Genomic DNA, 18,964 nt, shown 5'->3' on the forward strand with positions numbered 1-18,964 from the left:
GGCAGGTACGGTAAGATGCTTCAATGCATTAGAGCAAAATTATTCTCGACATGAAAACATTTATCTGAAATACTATTTTTGAAAGGTTTAGAGTAGAACTATGCCATCACAGATTGGATTTAAAACCAAAAATGTTATTTTGGGAAAATGAGTGAAAAGTTATTTTTGAATGATAAAATAGTGATACAGAGTACGCCTTTGTACCATTTATCCACTGCCCTTTAGAGATATTTAAACTAAAAGCAAGCTCAGCATACAGATCCCTGCGCAAGAGTGAGACGCATCCATGTGAGAGAGGAAAACCTCGGTTCTCACACAACCCAACACCTCTCTTAGATGCAAAGAGCAAGCTCAGCCCCCTAGAACTATTGTGCAATGCTAAAAAAAAGTGTGTGGGGTGGTGTAAAGCATGGACCACAAGAACAAGACACAAATTACATGTCAACCAAGAAGTAACATAATGACTAATGATTTAGGTAGATTGGAGAAATGGTCAAGAGTGTGGCAACTACAATTTAATGTCAAAAAGTGCTAAATAATGCACTTGGGTGACAAAAATCCAAAGTCAGAATGCAGGATTAATGGCATTGTACTGTCACGTATTATAGAATTATTTCAGCAGTTAAAAGTAGGCGAGCAATGTAACAAAGCAACGCGGACAGTCAGCAGGATGTTGGGTTGTATAGGGAGAGATATTAGCAGCAGAAAGAGGAGAGGGGTGATGCCACTTTATACATCATTGGTGAGACCTCATGTAGAGTACTGTGGTGTTCAATTCCGGAGACCATATCTCTGTAAGAACATAAATAAATTGGAGGTTTATGCTATAGATCAGGGGAGCGCCAACTAGGGGCGCGCTCTTCCCCACAACATTTAAATAAAATGCAGGGAGACACGTAAGTCCTCTTTAGGTCTCTTACCTTCTGGCGACGTGTCGCCATGACAACGCAACATCACATGGCAACGAGACATCACATGATGTCGTGACGTCAAATGACGATTTGACGCCGGAGAAAAGGTAAATGGGGGGCGCAAGCAGGCAGTGGGGTGCAAACATAAATGTTTGCGCATCCCTGCTATAGATTATGCACAGACTCGTCAGGAAAGACTACAACATCTTAATATTTACGGCTTATAGAATAGAAGGGAGAGGGGAAATAGGATTGAAACTTTCAAATACATAAAGGGTTTCAACACAGTACAGCAGCGCAGCATATTTCAAAGGAAAGGAGCTTCAGAACAACAGGTCATTCTCTGCAGCTGGGGGGTGGCAGGCTGAGGGGACATGTGAGGAAGTACTTTACTTCTTCACGGAAAGGGTGGTAGATACGTGGAATATCCTCCCAGCAGAGGTGGTAGGGGCTAATACAGTGAGGGGATTAAACATACTTGGGGTAGACGTAAGGTTCTCCTGAATATGAAAGAAAGCAAAGGATCAAATAGGGACTGAGATTTAACAGCAGATAGGAGAATGGGCAGACAAGTGGTTCTAATCTGCAGTCAAATTCTATCTTTCTATATAGCCTCCAACAGAAATAATGTAATTCCCTGAAAGAACTACAGTGCAAAGGTGAGGATTGAACCCCCATTTCCAACTGTTTATCTGCCCATTAATATGGTGTATTATGACCCATAGCTAGCCTAGATAGAGGGTAGTGCACACACTCTGTCACACTGGTAAAGGGAGGGTACTTAGCTGCCGGTGCACTGGTTACAGGGAGCTCCTGACGTCCCAAAGTAGTCCAGTAGGTAGTAAAGAAGCAGGCACACGGTCTTAATCAGCAACAAAGGTTTAATGTGCCTAGAAAACCGATGTTCCGGCAGTATAATACTGCCTTTCTCAAGGAGCCAACGCTAGCCTAGACACAGTGATCTATTTAGATGGAAATTAAATTGGATGAATAATTATATAGTTTTTCTCCTCTACTCTGCACCTACAACATTTTCCTACCAGTGGAACACAACTAGAGTGCCCTTTTAAACTTGGAACGTACTTAAGATTTAGCTTTCCGTTAGTACACCTCTTCTGAGTTTGGCTGCTTGTAATTTACCCGAAGGCAAAATATATCATATGACTTTTCTGGATATTTGGCATGTTGTTCTTGTGCCTGAATTAAAAAAAAAATTCAGAGCATGTAAACCCCTTGAGCTAATTTTAAAAAGGCTTATACAATTATCTGTGCTCTAAACACATGCAGGCAAAAAGTCTTTTTTTACATAACTGCCTTTTTCAAATAGAAAGCGGATTTACTTTGGGTTTTTCAAAAGTAGCATCCCCTTGAATCTGTCTAGGACTATGCCAGTGTTTTTCAACGAGGGTTCCTTGTCACGGGAGACCAGGCATTTACACCTTTTATACCGGGATCATAACACTGAGCAAAACGAGTTTATGAAATAAATTGTAATTTATTCACTTAAACAGGCAAACACACTGTGAGACATGAAATACATGAGAAAGACACACTTACTGGGGGTCTGGGGCAAAGAACTAGCCTTTCCTAGTTGAAATAAGCAAAGAAAAAGTCTTTAGTTGACCGGGACTCAGCCCGAAATAGAGCTGGCCTAGCCCGCATGGGTGGCTACAGCTATTGACCCCCTCCCCCCCCAGCTAGGCTGTTGGTCGCGTGTGCGATCGGAGAAGGCAGTTGGGACGGTTAGTTTTTTAAATAGAGCCAAGGAACAAGCAACTGTCACTTGTTCCTTGGCGTTCAACTGTTTGACTATGGGGATTCATGTACGACCATATCACGTTCCTTAGGCGTGCATTTGTCAAAGGAAGTAAAGGAAAAGATTTGGGCGGGTAATTACGTTGAGATTTTGTCATTGCTTCTGGGGTACAATGAAGCGGTAGCTAAATCCGAAAAGAAGGGGGAGGCTAAAAAGGAGGATGTGGAAAAGCGTCTTTTTCCTCGCACGTTCAGAAATTGGTCGCAGGCATTTGGGATTTTGGCGGGCGTTGCGGGGGAAAAGGATCCGCAATTATGCTCGGCGCTTTTTAAGTATCAGGATACGATTAGAAAAGCGTTTCAGAAACACGGGGGTATGGGATGGTGGGCCTATGATGCGGAGTTTAGGCAGAGTATGGAAGCTAATAAGGGTGTGGTTACATGGAATTGTAAGGATGTGGATTTGTACTTGGAGCATATTTCAGGGGGAAGGGGGTCATCCTTTCGCGGGTCAAATAGCCTCAAAGGGGTCTGGCGGGAGCATTTTCAGGTGCGCACATCAGGGAGAGGGCGTGCAGGTGGGAAGCAGTCGGGGGTATGTTGGGGTTACAACGAGTCAAGATGCAGATTTGAGAATTGTAGATTCCAGCATACTTGCGCTGGGTGTGGGGGTCAGCATCCCAAATCAAAGTGCTTTAAGAAAGATAGTAAGGGTTTCAAGGGAGCAGGACAGCAGGCTGTTCAGGAAGGCGGGAACGCCAGTTTCAGCAGAGGCAATGGCGCCTTGGCTGGAAAAATACCCCAATAGACGGGCAGCTAGCTTATTACGAGAGGGGTTTAGGGAAGGATTCAGGATCCCCTTTGAGTATCAGGAGGGATCGGGGGGGCGAGAGGAATTTGAAATCGGTCAGGTTGAATGGGGATGTGGCAAAAGAAAAAATTGATAAAGAGATTGAGTTGGGCAGAATGGCGGGTCCTTTCCTTTCCCCGCCCCTGAAAAATCTTAGGGTGTCACCGTTGGGTTTAGTTAGCTTTCAGACTCTTGCCGGTACATCCAGATTGTTTTCATTTATTGGGCTGTATGTTGGAAGGGCGTTATTTTGTTGACCTTTGTTTACCTATGGGTTGTGCATTGTCTTGTTTTTATTTTGAAACATTCAGCACATTTTTGGAGTGGGTGGTCCGCAAAAGGGTGCAGGTAGCAGGGATCATACATTATTTGGATGATTTCCTTTTCGTTGGTCCACAGGGGTCTGATTTGTGCGCAAGGTGGCTTTTTCAATTTTCAGCCATGGCGCGCGAATTTGGGGTTCCTTTGGCGAATGAAAAAACAGTGGCACCCACAACCACTCTCAGTTTTCTGGGCATAGTAATTGATTCAGTGAACAGGGAATATAGGTTACCTCCTGAGAAGTTAGTTGTTTTGGAGAGTATGATAAAGGATTTCATGCTTCATAGGAAGGCCTTATTAAAACAGTTTCAGGTTTTGATGGGCCATTTGGTGTTTGCAGCTCGCATTATGCCTGTGGGAAGGGTGTTTTCCAGGCGCTTGTCAGCAGCTACAGCGGGGGTAAGGCGTCCCAACCACTTCATTCGGGTCACAACAGATATTCGGAAGGATTTGGCGGTGTGGCTAAAATTCTTACAGAGTTACAATGGGAGGACGTTGTGGAGGGGGCGTCCAGCGCGGAACGCTGAGCTGCAGCTATTTACGGATGCGGCTGGGTCAGTAGGGTTTGGTGCATATTTTAATGGAGCTTGGTGTGTGGAGGAATGGCCAGAGGATTGGCGAGGGACTCAGCTTATCAGGAATCTGACATTTTTGGAACTTTTCCCTTTACTAGTGGCTGTACATCTTTGGGTGGACAAGTTTGCTAACAGGGAGGGGACGTTTTGGTCCGACAACCTGGGTGTGGTGGAGGCTGTGAATAATTTTGGTTCACGGTCCCCACCAGTGTTGGTTCTGTTGAAGCATTTTGTGTTAAGGTGTTTACAGCTTAATATAGGTTTCAAGGCTAGGCACGTTCCTGGGGTGGAGAACAACATTGCTGATGCATTATCACGTTTGCAGATGGAGCTGTTTCGGAGGTTGGCACCGGGGGCGGGGACCCAGGGCGAACGGTGCCCAGCAGTCTTGTGGGATCTGGTGATGGAGGTGTGATTGATTTAATCAAGGCTTCACTCGCCCCGAGTACGTGGGGTGCTTATGTGGCTGCTTGGCGAGAATTTCGGGAGGCGGAAAGGATGGCGGGAGGAAAGATCTCGGAGGTAGACATTTTGCTGGGTCACATGATGAGTTTGAGGGACAAGGGTTTAGCTGGTGGATCCATAAGGAGAAAGATGGCGGGTATATCGTTCTTCCTTAGGCTGAATGGTAGGGTTGATGTGTCCAAGTGTTTTGTGGTAAGGAAGGTGCTAGCAGGAATGGTTAAAGGGATAACTAGCAGGGATGGCAGAAGACCAGTGACGCCAGTAATTTTGGAAGGTTTGTTGCGGGCCACAGACGTGGTATGCTCTTCCAGTTTTGAGGCAGTACTTTTTAAGGCCACATTCATCATAGCATTTTTTGCAGCTCTGCGAGCAGGTGAATTGGTTTCTGTATCCAAGAAAGGAGGGGGTGGCTTGCAGCGGGCTGACAGAAGTTTAGGAGAAGGTTTGGTGAGGTTGCTGGTACGGAGGTCTAAAACGGATCAGAAAGGAAAGGGAGCGTGGATCTTGTTGAAGGGCTTACCTGGAAGTGTGGTGTGTCCAGTAAAAGCGTTGGAAGATTATTTGGCCATTAGGCCAGAACAAGGGGGTACACTATTAGTGCACAAGAATGGGGGGGCATTGTCACGGTTCCAATATTTGCGGGTCTTTCGGATGTGTCTCAAGCAGCAAGGGTTAGAAGGGGGGCAGTATGGAACACATTCTTTTCGCATTGGGGCAGCGACGGAAGCAGCACGCGTAGGGCTCACGGTAGCAAAGATAAGGAGGATTGGGCGCTGGAAGTCAAACAGTTACCGGACATACATCAGGCCGGATTTGGTAGGGGAGAATGTTGCGCTAGAGTAAACACTCTGCCGTTGTTTTTCTTTTTCCCACCATGTCTTTGCCTCCTCAGATTTCGTGGTAATTTGGATCGTGGGAGATTCAATGGTACACTGGGCGGGGAAGAGGGCGAATACGCGCCCCTACGGAAAGAATTTAGGTTTGAGTATGGAGCAGGTGGATGTAACGTGGTGGGGGATGAGAGGGATGCGGTGGGGACGGCTTTTTCCGCTGATAATTTCTAGGGCCAGGGGTAGGAGGGCACCGGACATCATCATTATTCATGTTGGGGGTAATGATGTGGCAAAATTGCGGTCGATTGATTTATTCCAGCAGATTAAGCAAGATTTGGCGCGCATGTTAACATTTTGGCCAGGGGTGCAATTAGTTTGGTCCGAGATAATATGCAGGTTGGTTTGGAAAGGTGCGCGTATCCCGGGGAGAGTTAACAAGACGAGGAAGAGGTTAAACAGGAAGGTGGGGAATTTCTTGGTTCAATGTGGGGGTTGGGTCATTCGTCACCCGCAGTTTAGTTTTAAATTGGGTGGATGGTTTAGGGAAGATAGGGTACAGTTGTCGGATGTGGGGGTGGACATGTTTAATAATGATCTACAGGAAGGTTTGGAAGAGGTCATAAGGGGTATGGCGGTACGGGTCTGATTTAAGGGGGTTAAACAGGCCCGTTGGTGGCGGAAGTTGGGGGGGGGGGTAGGTGCTTGTCCCCCAGAAGTGGCTCGGGGCTGGTTATCGGGGGGTTTGAAGCGAGGGGGCAGGTCACCGGGACGTACTTCCGGGTGCCCCCTTTGCGTTGCACAGCTCTGAGCATTCTGGCGTGGACAGGTGGTACGCTATCCCCATTTGTGTTAATAAATAAGCCGCGGCCTTTTACATCCATATATGTGTCCTCTTGTTATTTATATGTCTTTATGTAGAGGGTTCTTAGGAGAGGGGGGGAAGCTCGCGCCTCCTTGGTCATAGAGCTGGCCTAGCCCGCATGGGTGGCTACAGCTATTGACCGGGGGGTGCGGCCCCCCCACCCCCAGCTAGGCTGTTGGTCGCGTGTGCGATCGGAGAAGGCAGTTGGGACGGTTAGTTTTTTAAATAGAGCCAAGGAACAAGCAACTGTCACTTGTTCCTTGGCGTTCAACTGTTTCCCACCCACCCATCCCTTTTGACTTAAGTATAAAAAATAAAAAAATAAAGAAATTTAACACGGAAACAAATTTTTTAATTTTGCAGATAAATAAGAGTATATATTCGAGACAAGGAAGAAAAGATTATGATGGAGGGGTCAGTGGACCAATTGCTTTGTCGCGGCGGCAGTTAGGGGGGTGTAGGTGCTTGTCCCCCAGAAGTGGCTCGGGGCTGGTTATCGGGGGGTTTGAAGCGAGGGGGTAGGCCACCGGGACGTACTTCCGGGTGCCCACTTTGCGTTGCACAGCTCTGAGCATTCTGGCGCGGACAGGTGGTACGCTATCCCCATTTGTGTTAATAAATAAGCCGCGGCCTTTTACCTCCATATATGTGTCCTCTTGTTATTTGTATGTCTTTATGTAGAGGGTTCTTAGGAGAGGGGGGGGGGGGAAGCTCGCATCTCCTTGGTCATGTCCTGGAACTCAAATCGGCATGAAGTTCCTGACGCCGAAGTTCTCTTTCTTCTGGAGGTGCTCAAATCCCTTGACCGGGAGTTGGTCCCAAACGTCCTGGAACTGTTTTCAGCTTGCAATCCTAGCCGCGACCGCTACGTTCAATTCTCAGAACTTGGCCCCCGAAAAGTGGGACTTAGAAAATATTCTGCCTTGAAATTTCTGAAGCCAGCTCACTGCTATTTCTCCAAGAGCATCTTTTGATCGTTTTAAATTTGCCGCTGCTGTTCTGGTGCTTAGAATCTGCTCTCTGGGTTGGCCGAGGGTTTCTTATAGTATTTCAGAGTTCATTCGTGTAATACTACAGCCAATCCGAGCGTCGGAAATTTCCTACCAGTCAACCAGAGCGATGCCAGTCTCCTGAAGCCGGGCAAGCGGATCTTGGGCATCTACCAAGGGCATGCGCCCACCTGGCACCTCAGCCACTTGGTATGCAGAAGCCACCCGCTGGTTTAGGCTCCACACAGTCTGGGCAGTCAAGTGGTAGTCCAAGGACTGGCCATTCTTCCCAGGACGTTGGTGCTCAGCCTAAACCTCCTGCCCAAATGCTCTTCACACTTCTGACATCCTCTGAGGCTTTCATGTCCGATGTCTGAGTAGACACAGTGGCACCAAACTTGGTAGCCCAGTGACTCACTCAGGACATAGGATCTGGAAGTCCCAGCTCATTACTGTGCACAAAAGCATATATGTATTTTAAACACACTGTTTAATAAAACCATACATTTATATACTTTCCCAAGTCTTCAGGTTATGGGGAATAGAATGAGAAGTTGCACTTTAATCCTACTAGTCATATTCCCCCCACACACACACATTATAATACCCTTAAAAAATCCTCACAATCTTATGTATGGTTGAAGCACCCCCAGAACCCCTATACCAGGTTCTGGGTGACCTGAGCATCCCCTCATAAACTAGGGAACCCTTTACCATTCTAGGGATACCTTACATCCCTATGCCCCTGTCACGTACGGCACCATCCTAGTACGCGTCCTGCATACGGGACAAGGGTTAATACTGACAATCTTCACCTCCGCAAAAGTCCTTCAAATGGAAAATATCTCCTCTACAGGATCAATACACAACCCGCAAGCTGCCCCACTCTTCACCTCCACAAAAAGGTCCCTAAGATGAGTTGTATCTCTCCTCAAGCCGTCCCAATATACCACCGCCACGAACAGCACAAAAGTGAGCACGTAACTTAGACATGCAACCAGGGTTACTACACATGGCTACTCTAGCCAACCCCCCCTCCTCTGCAAGGAACCAGCAAGTTAATATTAACCCCTACTCAATTGCAAATCATAACTATCCACTGCCACAACCTGAGGCTATGCAAATATGATAAAAGATCTGACTAAAATATTTGTCAGGGCCACATGTCCCTGTTTATTATAGAAAAACTATGCACTTTAACACACCAAAATCAGTTGTAGCTAAATGTGTCCGAATCATAATAATTCTCCCAAGAGCGTGCAATCAGTTCGTTCAGAGCCCAAAGCATTACTTATTAACTGTTTTAATATACAGTATATAAAAGTACAGTCTTAGGTTACAGAAAAGGTATTACAAAATAAACACACAGTTACAATATAAGGCAGAACAGCTTCATAAAATGATAAAACAGACGAAAATCTATACCTTACCAAATGACATAGATTTAGAAATATCCCGTATCTGGTCGCAAATACTACTCTGTGGACATCTGATTTTCACAATACGTGCTCAGACTTAAATACAATTATTTCCCATTGAACACAACCTAAACCCAGCCCCCGTTGTAAATCAGTGGTGAGACTGACAGTCTTACAACAGAGTAAAACACCTCCCCCAAAGGACGTTTAACACTCCTTTTCATATCTAAATGTACTCATAACTTCACTTCTGTAATACTTACTCACACGTGAGACACATTAATGCATTCAGGCCCTCAAGGCGGACAGAACGAGACTAAACATAACAGGGTAACCCTAAAATTAAGAGAAATATTAATATCTGTCTCTTAGTACCTGCTAGACCTCACGTGTCTGTAATCATTATGTGCGACTCAGTTCCACGGATACACACATGTAACTTTTAGCATGTTCAGCAGAGGACGTCTCATGATAGTCTCATATTTATAGAAGGTCACTCCGTTTGATACCTTCTGTAGCCACACCCCTGGCCATCCACACAGCCCCTGCCGAGAAATACTTTGAAGCTCGGTCTCCTGTGTACAGGACCGTTGTCACAGGGGCTATATTTTACACCCACCTCCAGACACTGCCCTTATCCGTCTTTACCTGCAAAAAGGTGTTAACATACAATAAACCCACTCTTTGTACTTTTCACACCCAACTTCAATCAAGGCCTTTTGAAGCCCTCAGATTTCTGAAAAGACACCACACGTTTGTATTTTAAACGGAAACTGTAGCTCTTTAACCCCTTAAGCACCAGAGGGATTAAAAATACCTATTACCTCACGACATTATCATGACCGCCCCATTTACCTTTCTGGTCTGTGCTGAAGCAGGAAATCCTAGCGGTGAGTCACGCAAGCGTTTTCAAGGGGACATTTTGCCGAATGTGTCTCAATGTATCCGGGAATTCAACCTGATTCTCGGGTACATTTTTTGGGTATCCAGCAACTCTGGACTCCAACTAGCTAGGCACATTCTGATAAGACTTTCTCTGTAACTCCCTGCCCCCCCCCCCCTTCCTGAAACTCATAGCCCAGCGATCTCTGCTTGCTGGCACTCCTGGAAAGGTAAAAGACACAAATTCTTTATTGTCGCATAATTTTATACCATGCACAGACAATCCCTAGGCTCAAGAGCTGACACTCCTGAACCCCAATACAAAGGATCAGAGGTACCCAAACGGCCTTAACCTTTATTATAGAGCCTGGTTACCCCCTTACCGTCACATTCCTAGGAACCCTTGGGTTCCCCGGGCATCCCTAAAGGGTTCACTGCAATTTTTTGATCATTTTGAAATTGTACCAAATATAGAAGAATTTACAATGCATCTGATCTCAGATACGAGGGGTTTGGGGTTCCTCAGAATTTCACATAGGGATCCTTAACAAAAAAAAAGGAGAAACCACTGGACTAGGTAATATACTCATATTGGCCCAAGAAATTGTATCATAGCATAAAAAGAACGTAATATTTTTCTTGCATCCGTATATCTACTAGGACTCCATTCTTTTTCTCTGAAAGCATTAACAGGCACTATGGGGGATTAGCACTATAAAGATACAGGGCACATTATGGAAGGATTTTACTTCATGTACATATGATAAAACAGACACTACTTTATATGCATCAGTTGAATTATAAGGTTTTACTTGGCTTTAGTCCAGTGTAACGCACAAAGTCTAATCTAAGTCTATGTCAAAGAAGAAAATACATACCAGTAGGTACAGTACTTGGTTCACCATTTTCCATAGATCGTTAAAGCAAAATATTCAACTTTTATGCCAATGTATTTGGCTGAATCTGTACTGTTTATACATGTAGATTCAAAACAAATGAGCGAAAATATGCGGAATAGTGAATAATGGTTTACAATGTTAATTTATTTTAATTAAATACGTTCTACTAATTATATGCTTACTTTTCCACAATATATTATTTTATACCTAATTATTATATTACTACTAACTTACTTAGTATATTCAGTCATAATACTTGAATATTTATATATTTTTTAAGTATTCAGGTTTTGTACTTTTCTACTTGACTTATAACTTCTTGAAAATTTGAATTATTAAAACACAAAAATATTCTTGTTGAATTATCTTCCCGTGTATTTTCTCTTACAACATGTAAACATGACATTTTTCTTACTAAAATAAAAGAATATTTAGGTTTATCACATAGTTCTGATGAAGAATTGACACCTTTGCACTCACACAAGGACTCACTCAGCTCTAAAGAGCGCTAGATCCGGCGTTAACTACCATTCACCTAAACGAGGAAGCGAGCTCCGAAACCCCATATCGGAGCGTAGTTAATAGCCGCCATGCAGGCAGTTAGACCAGCTAAAGTTGGGCACGCAGTTTGTGTGTTTGTGAAAGCAGCATTTTATTTGTGCTGATCATATTAGTTTAGTGCTCTTCCCTGGAGATTGGAAACTAAGTTAAACAGCCATTAAAGAATTCAAGGTTGTACAAGTATACTGCATGTGATTAAACATCTCCTAATGCCAGTACACAGAGACAAACACCTCTTTCCACTGTTTCACAGGACTACAGGACAAAGATAGGGACTGACAAATAGAAAGCGCAATATGTATCTGTCTCACCTCCAAAAGTCAGAGGTTTTCACATTTGGAAAAGCACAAACTCAAATTGCTTCCTATGCGGCAGTTCTTTGCCAGCCTATTTATTGAACAGAAGACAGGGGTGCCCACTGCTACATCAAATTGACAAAACATATATGTTTTGTATACATTTGCCACGCTCAGTAGCACTCATTTTGGCATAAATATATATTCATGATGTGGTGGATGTAGGAGCTTGAGCTAACTGGGAATATGTGTGTCAGCCTATTTATTGAGCAACTCATCCCAATGAAATCCCAAAGCTATAATATTTACCCTGAATTTTTGCACCAGCCAATGATAATTCAACACGCAGCCCAGCGAATTTGTTTGCGCTCCCATTTGTAAATCATTGTTGGAATCAAAACAAAGACAAAAATGTGGATTTGTATTTAATTAAAACCAAGGTGAATAGATAAATATTTGTGTGTGGAGGCCGAGTCTTAATATCTGTACATGTCTGACAACTGTAAGATGCATTTTACTATACAATTCAAAAGTGCACTTATCACGTTATACTTTACCAGAACCACAAACGTCTATCGTCTCATATTCCCTTTGCAAACTTCTATAACACAGAGGTACTTTGATTTATTTACATTTATTTTACGTTTTGATATCTTCTGCAAGCTTAGGAAGCAAGGTAATGGTACAAATGGGCAGTTTATAAAATAGATTTATAGCTACAGGTAGTCCTCGTTATCCAACGTTTCACTTTGCAACAAATGGCATATCCAACGCTTTACAATGCAACCCTATGGGCCGTTTTCCAACGCCGGAATGCGTTATCCGACGCCTGAATGCGTTATCCAACGCTCACCGCCCTGATTAACATGGGACTCACTTTACAACGGTTTCACTATCCAACGCTGCTACTTCCAGAACCGATTCCGTTGGATAACCGAGGACTGCCTGTATACATATGGTAACAGATTTGCTCACCAACAACAAAATCAGTTTATATCATAATGTGCAAATATTAAAAAGGATTGAACTTTACCTAGCCGCCTCCTCCCTCTGCTTCTGCCTCCCAGGAAAGCTTATCCTGCACAGTGATGAGTACAATAAGCAGAGAGAGTGACCTATGGACCCATCAAACCAGGAAATCAATAGGAGTAGCGGCTCCTGTGACCTTTATCGTAAGATACATTGATTTACTGCTGTGGGAAGGGGGAGAAAATATGCAACTGACTCTCTCACGCTGCGTGGAGCCACCGCGGCAGAATCCAACACCCTGATCATGATAACAACACAAATAATTGGCACAGCACGGGCTTGTGACTATCTGCTGCTGACAAGTCACACACGTGCAGGACGTCACTCATTCAATGCCCCGCGCCTCCACTCATCATTGGAGGGCGTCACTGTGACGCTGCCCCCACTCACCAAAGCAGCGGACATGTTGAATGAAGGTGGCGGAAGTGCCGGGTAAGCGCTTGATATAATTTTAACCTGTCTGTAATTATAGAAAAAAAGCGAAAGCTGCCAATTTCTGTAGCTCCGGCAATAAGCCAGAGATGATCTAGAAGACGCGTGCTGTTTATACCTGTTTTACAGTCGCAGGCCGGGTGGGTGTAGTAAGATGGCCGTCTGCATACTGTTTTCAAGCAGTGAATCAGTACGTGATGACGTATTACGATGTGATGATCTGTGTTGCCCCGCCCACCGATCTGCTGCCAATCATTGAACCTCTGTGACGTACTCGTTGTCAGGGGAACCTCCCTCCCCCTAACGTGTACTGGGCACTTGTGACGTGGAACTGATTGAGCCGCTTCCGGGTTGGATACCGCTTGTAGGCATGGAGGGATTGCGCTGCTCCTGCGAGCTGCTGAGGTAAGCTGTGGACGCGATGTTTTGTGACGCCACAGACAGAACGAGTTTAGGGCTCTGCGTTCTCTCTCCTGTTGTGATGTCAGAAGGTGTGAGGTTCCTTCATACTCACACCTCTCGGGGGGTGGAGCATCCTGTAACGTCTGAGGGAACAATCGTGTGTAAAAGGGTGATCCTAACTTCCAATCTCTGGGGAGAGTTGTGTGTAAAAGGCGTATTATCTTGTTGAAGTCGTTGTTGCGAATGGTGTGTACATAGTGTGAGACTGCTGCTGAAAGCTGCTTGTGTGCAGTCAGGTGCCCCATTCAGTGAAACATGGGGTTTCAGAATAAAATGTAGTCACTGATCATTTCTATCAGGACAAGGTGAATGGCACTATCTTTTTTCCTATTATTATCTCTTTGAACTTGGTTGCAGTCTGGCAATGGAGTTGTCTAGGCGTGAGGAATAGATGTTGAAGCTTTTCAACTTTGAGCAATCACAAGTGAATTGTTAAATTCCATAAACTGTGTATTAATAGAACATTTATTATAAGTATTTGAAGGATGAGCTCTGACGTCTGATAGTGGGTCAGGCACATTTCTCCAACAGTAATGTTACATTTCAGGGCTTAACTTAAGGAATCATGTCCATACACCTCCTTGTAGTGACCGTGCACTATCACTTATGAATGTGTATTATACTTTATATAGTTGACTATTTGTGCAGGTTTTGTGTACAGCATTTCAGGAAAATCTCAATTATTAAATGCACATACAGTACCTTTTGTGAAGATCATACTTGGACCTGGCGCTCTTGGTCCACGTGAGGTGCTCAACAAACGTGGTATTACTGAATAATTGAGTATCTTTTTATTCCATGTTTTTTTCCTCACCAGGCTATTGACCTCCTTGATCATCCCTGGACTTGTTGTAAGCAGTTGTTTGTGCCTACTCTTGCTCATACTCCTCTGTTGCATCCGGCTGTGGATTGAGCAAAGAAAGAAGCAGTCTGCGCTGATAGGCAAAGATGGCAAGAAGCAAAAGGTGGTGGCGTTTTTTCACCCTTACTGCAATGCCGGAGGTGGAGGAGAAAGGGTCCTTTGGTGTGCGCTGAGAGCCTTACAAAAAAGGTATGTTATGGGTGCACAATCCCATCCTTCCTCTTCTGTCTTTAATTGAATATATGGAAAAATAGATATATTGTTTTTTTTATTATTTTTTTAAGCCTCCTTTGTGAAAATACTTGCTTTTTTGAATACCCATAGGTCCAGTTTTATTATAGAGATGCTCTGCACAGAATAAATGTAGTTGTACTGCAAAACAAAGGTAGCTTCCTCACTGTACAATAGTGGCGATCAACACGAGTTAATCAGAGACGCCCTGGTTTGACTTGTATATAAACCCATGGGAGTCCATTAATGTCAGAGACAGGCAAAACCAGGTGTGTGAAATCGGACCATACCATATATTCCCAAATACAGTACCAAACATTTAAGATTTGTAGAACCAGAACACCAGGTAAAGTGCCCATCTCTTAAAAAAAAAAAACTGTAATTAATATTCGGTTTAAACATTAAAAATACATGAATGAGAAAATGTATTAATAAAATAATCATAGTTCAGTGATAACAGATCACATGTATGCATCAAACACCAAATCTCTTACTGCTAATTTAGTGCAAAAAAAAAAAAAAAAAACAAGCATAAAATGTATCCTATAAAAAATCCTATGGACAACTGTCTTTTGAGAATTATTGATATATTTTGTGTCTGTCTGTATACAAGGAGGCAAACTTTGCTAAGTGGCACATTTAATCTGTCATCATATCTTTTTGTAGTAGAGTGTGAGATAGATAGGATGTGTGAATCAGTCCCAAGAGTATGGGTGCAGGTTACAGGGTCCACTAAGTCACCTGTGGCCACCACCACTTTATAGCTTATTGTCATCACAGCGCAAGCCACATTATTGCGCAAACTCTCTTTCAACGCTGACTTTGTTTTATATACAGTATATTGCAATGCATTGTTTAAATATGTTGGGTTGATGCCAAATGTAAACATTTCTATTTGATTTTTTTTTTCCAGGTATAAAGATGCCATCTATGTTGTTTACACTGGTGACAAAGGTGTCTCTGGGGAAGAGATTCTTAATGGGACCGTTGGAAGATTTAACATCAAGTTATCCCACCCTGTGAAGTTTATTTTCTTGGGAAAACGTTATTTTGTGGAAGCCAGTCTTTATCCCCATTTTACCTTGCTGGGACAGAGCCTTGGCTCCATTGTTCTAGGCTGGGAAGCCCTTGTGAAGTGCGTGCCTGATATTTATATTGACTCCATGGGATATGCATTTACATTACCTCTCTTCAAGTATCTAGGAGGCTGCTGTGTGGGCTGCTATGTTCATTATCCCACTATTAGCACAGATATGCTGTCTGTGGTTAGCAACCAGCATGCTAGATTCAACAATGCTGCTTTTATCTCTAATAACCCTGTTCTGAGCAGGCTGAAATTGATCTATTATTACCTGTTTGCAGTGTTGTATGGATGGGTTGGTTCCTGTAGTGATATCATCATGGTTAATTCTACATGGACCTACAACCATATCCTTGTCTTGTGGAAGTGTGGCGATCGCACTAGCATAGTTTATCCTCCTTGTGATGTCCAGACTTTTCTAAATATTGAATTAAACCAAGAAGATGGGAGAGAGGAGCATTCGATTGTGTCGGTCGGACAGTTCAGGCCTGAGAAGGACCATCCTTTACAGATTCAGGCGTTCAACAAATTGTTATCAAAAAAGACCCCTGAGCAGAGGGCAAAGATGAAACTCATCCTGATTGGTGGATGTCGTAATAAAGAAGATGAACTTCGTGTGTTGGAGCTGAAAAACATTAGCTCGGATCTTGGAGCTCCCGTTGAGTTTAAAGTAAATATTCCCTTTGAGGAGCTAAAGAAGCATCTAAGTGAAGCTGCCATTGGGATACACACCATGTGGAATGAGCACTTCGGAATTGGTGAGTATCTACTAACTATGTGCCAGTGGAGTGATGATCTTGAGATTTTCTCATAGTACTGAAAGCAATTCTTACTACATGCAAAATAACATGTTAATGGTGTTTCTCACAATAATAGTCTGAGAAAGTGGCTTGTTGTTTTTGTCACACAGTCCATTACACTTCCCTACTTTGTCATTAGCCAAATGATATCATCTATTTTTCCCTTTCTTATTCGGCCATTATGTGCAGAGGACTTGTAAAAGTATACCGTTAATGACACTCACAACGGTTCAATTTCCTAACCTTTGGGTCAATTTGTTGCGAGTATCCTTTTAATATTTTTTGTAATAGGGCTCAGCTCTATATCGTCAGCCTCTAAATGTCTTGTTTAGTGGCAATATGTTATTGGTGTGAGTGGCAGTCTTCAATTGAAGAGGACAAAACAATGATTCTATTGTTCTCCAATAACAAAGGTATAAGCAGACATCTGGGGACATATGAGTGAGCTGGTTAAAGTGCCCATGGCCAAATCTAGAATTCCAAACCTATGCACACTGCTTAAACAGTATTTTATGATACCAGGCATACATGTAATGGGACACGGGTTTAAAACAGAAGAAAATGGGGCACATTGGATTTTCAGGAGCAAATTTATTGAGCCAAAAAATTGAAGCGATATTTTGGCTGTCTGTGCAGCCTTGATAAAGGGAATGATGTCCCTGATAAAGGGAATGATGTCCCTGATAAAGGGAATGATGTCCCTGATAAAGGGAATGATGTCCCTGATAAAGGGAATGATGTCCCTGATAAAGGGAATGATGTCCCTGATAAAGGGAATGATGTCCCTGATAAAGGGAATGATGTCCCTGATAAAGGCTGCGCAGACAGCCGAAACGTCCCTCTCTTTTTTTTAAGCTCAAATTTGCATTTGAGAATTTGAGGTGCCCTAATCCTCCTTTTTGGTTTCACAAAACGCACAGCAGCGGCTCTTCCCTTGCATTAGGAGCACCGGTATAAGTATCGCAGGTTTGATTTTTCTGTTGTGCAACATATTCTCTATGGCCCTTTTTTATAGCGCTTAAAATAAAAACGGGGTTTGTTATGGCGGCGTTTAAAAGCTCCTGGCGGCTTCCTATTGGCCTACGTGACGTGGGAGCTTTAACCATTAAAGCCTTGGTAGCCGAGCAGATCGGCTACTGGCACCTACTACGGAGAGAAGGATCTCTGGAAGCAGGGGGGGTCCCCAAAGCTAAAATGAATGGGGTTCAGCTCCGGAGACCACCTGCTTCAACTCTCAGTAAAAAATGGTACATAAGAGCAATCTAACAGGTTATTCATAGTTACCAGCCTATAATATACATCTTCTCTAACTGTGCACGCAATGTCCTGTATATAATGTATACCCTGCTCATTTATGTAACTATTTGTAACCATATATTATTTGTCATATTAACTATGCCCAGGACATACTTGAAAACGAGAGGTAACTCTCAATGTATTACTTCCTGGTAATTTTTTTTATAAATAAATAAGATGTCTTGCTTTTGGCTACATTTATTATGAGAACTTTCATCTAAATTCCCTATTTTTTTTTTTTTTTTAAGGCTGGATATGATCAAGATTTTGTTTTTGAAAGGAAGCTCTATATCTGCATACAAATATTCATTACCCCTTCACTAAAAAAGGGTTTACAATACAATAGTTGAAGGTACCTTGGCAGAGACAGGGTTTTAATATGACTGACTTTGGCTTGGGCTTTTAATTCTATAATATAATATTGTATATATTGTTGTTTTTACAGGAATAGTTGAATGCATGGCAGCTGGGACGATAATTCTGGCTCACAACTCGGGAGGCCCTAAGCTGGACATAGTGGTTCCTTATGACGGACATAAAACTGGGTTCCTTGCAGATAGTGAGGACAGCTACGCCTTGGCTATGGATCATATTCTCTGCCTGTCACCAGAGGAGAGACTGCTCATCAGGCAAAACGCACGGCAGTCTGTCACCAAATTTTCAGACAAGGAGTTTGAAGCTAATTTCCTATCTGCTACTGAGCAACTGTTTCGATGACTGATGCTATAAGTCTATGCGTGTGTATTTATTGTTGGAAGTATGGTAAGGACTCTGACTTTTCTACATTTTGAAAGTCAACTGATGCACTGTAAATAGAAAATGGTAATTTATAATCTATTGTAAAAAAAATATGAATGTTACAGCATGTTCCAAATTCCATAATTGTTTACAAAAATGTACAGTATTGGTAAACATTAAATATTTTGTAAAATGCTGGTTTTTACTTTAATTGCTGTTTCATTTGTTGCAAGTGCAATGATATGAAATCCACTGGACACGCTTGCAGGAGGTTTCAGGTTCTGTGTAAAACCCCTTCATGCGGGAATAGTATCTTCTATTCTTGCCTTCAAGTGCCATTTGAAACTTTTCCGTGAAGCATTTTAATCGTTTGGTATGTGTTCGTAGAGCTCTTTTCCAATGTCCATAATGCTGTT

At 43.1% G+C, this 18,964-nt stretch overlaps 2 protein-coding genes across 6 annotated transcripts in view; one reads left to right on the forward strand and one right to left on the reverse strand.

Annotated features, from left to right (window-relative positions):
- Positions 1–13,325, reverse strand: part of ATP7B (ATPase copper transporting beta) — a 107,689-nt gene extending 94,364 nt beyond the window's left edge. Inside the window, exon 1 of one of the 4 annotated variants that reach the window (XM_075592001.1) lies at positions 13,197–13,325. The gene's annotated coding sequence lies outside the window, so the exon portion shown is untranslated. Of the gene's footprint in view, positions 1–8,991; positions 9,062–12,494; positions 12,598–12,650; positions 12,942–13,196 lie in introns of those variants that run through there. The other 3 variants (XM_075591999.1, XM_075592002.1, XM_075592000.1) reach the window with 3 other exon arrangements.
- On the forward strand, positions 12,785–18,743 carry ALG11 (ALG11 alpha-1,2-mannosyltransferase). 2 transcript variants are annotated; one of them, XM_075592004.1, is made up of 4 exons: positions 12,785–13,078; positions 14,358–14,591; positions 15,547–16,472; positions 18,256–18,743. In XM_075592004.1, exons 1-4 carry the CDS (start codon positions 12,891–12,893, stop codon positions 18,525–18,527), a joined length of 1,620 nt encoding a protein of 539 aa, XP_075448119.1. In that variant the 5' UTR covers positions 12,785–12,890; the 3' UTR covers positions 18,528–18,743. The 2 variants fall into 2 exon arrangements, with proteins under 2 accessions (XP_075448119.1, XP_075448120.1); XM_075592005.1 differs by lacking the exon at positions 12,785–13,078 and adding an exon at positions 13,175–13,483.
- The last annotated feature ends 221 nt before the right edge of the window (positions 18,744–18,964 follow it).

The sequence above is a fragment of the Ascaphus truei genome, chromosome 3, assembly GCF_040206685.1.
Source record: "Ascaphus truei isolate aAscTru1 chromosome 3, aAscTru1.hap1, whole genome shotgun sequence".
Lineage (NCBI taxonomy): Eukaryota > Metazoa > Chordata > Amphibia > Anura > Ascaphidae > Ascaphus > Ascaphus truei.

Bases quoted from the DNA above. Each gene is read 5' to 3' on its own strand.
- ALG11 (XM_075592004.1), top strand. From the start codon at position 12,891: ATGATAACAACACAAATAATTGGCACAGCACGGGCTTGTGACTATCTG. The intron at 14,592-15,546 runs GTATGTTATGGG...TTTTTTTTCCAG, and splicing joins CTGAGAGCCTTACAAAAAAG to GTATAAAGATGCCATCTATG. The intron at 16,473-18,255 runs GTGAGTATCTAC...TTGTTTTTACAG, and splicing joins GAATGAGCACTTCGGAATTG to GAATAGTTGAATGCATGGCA.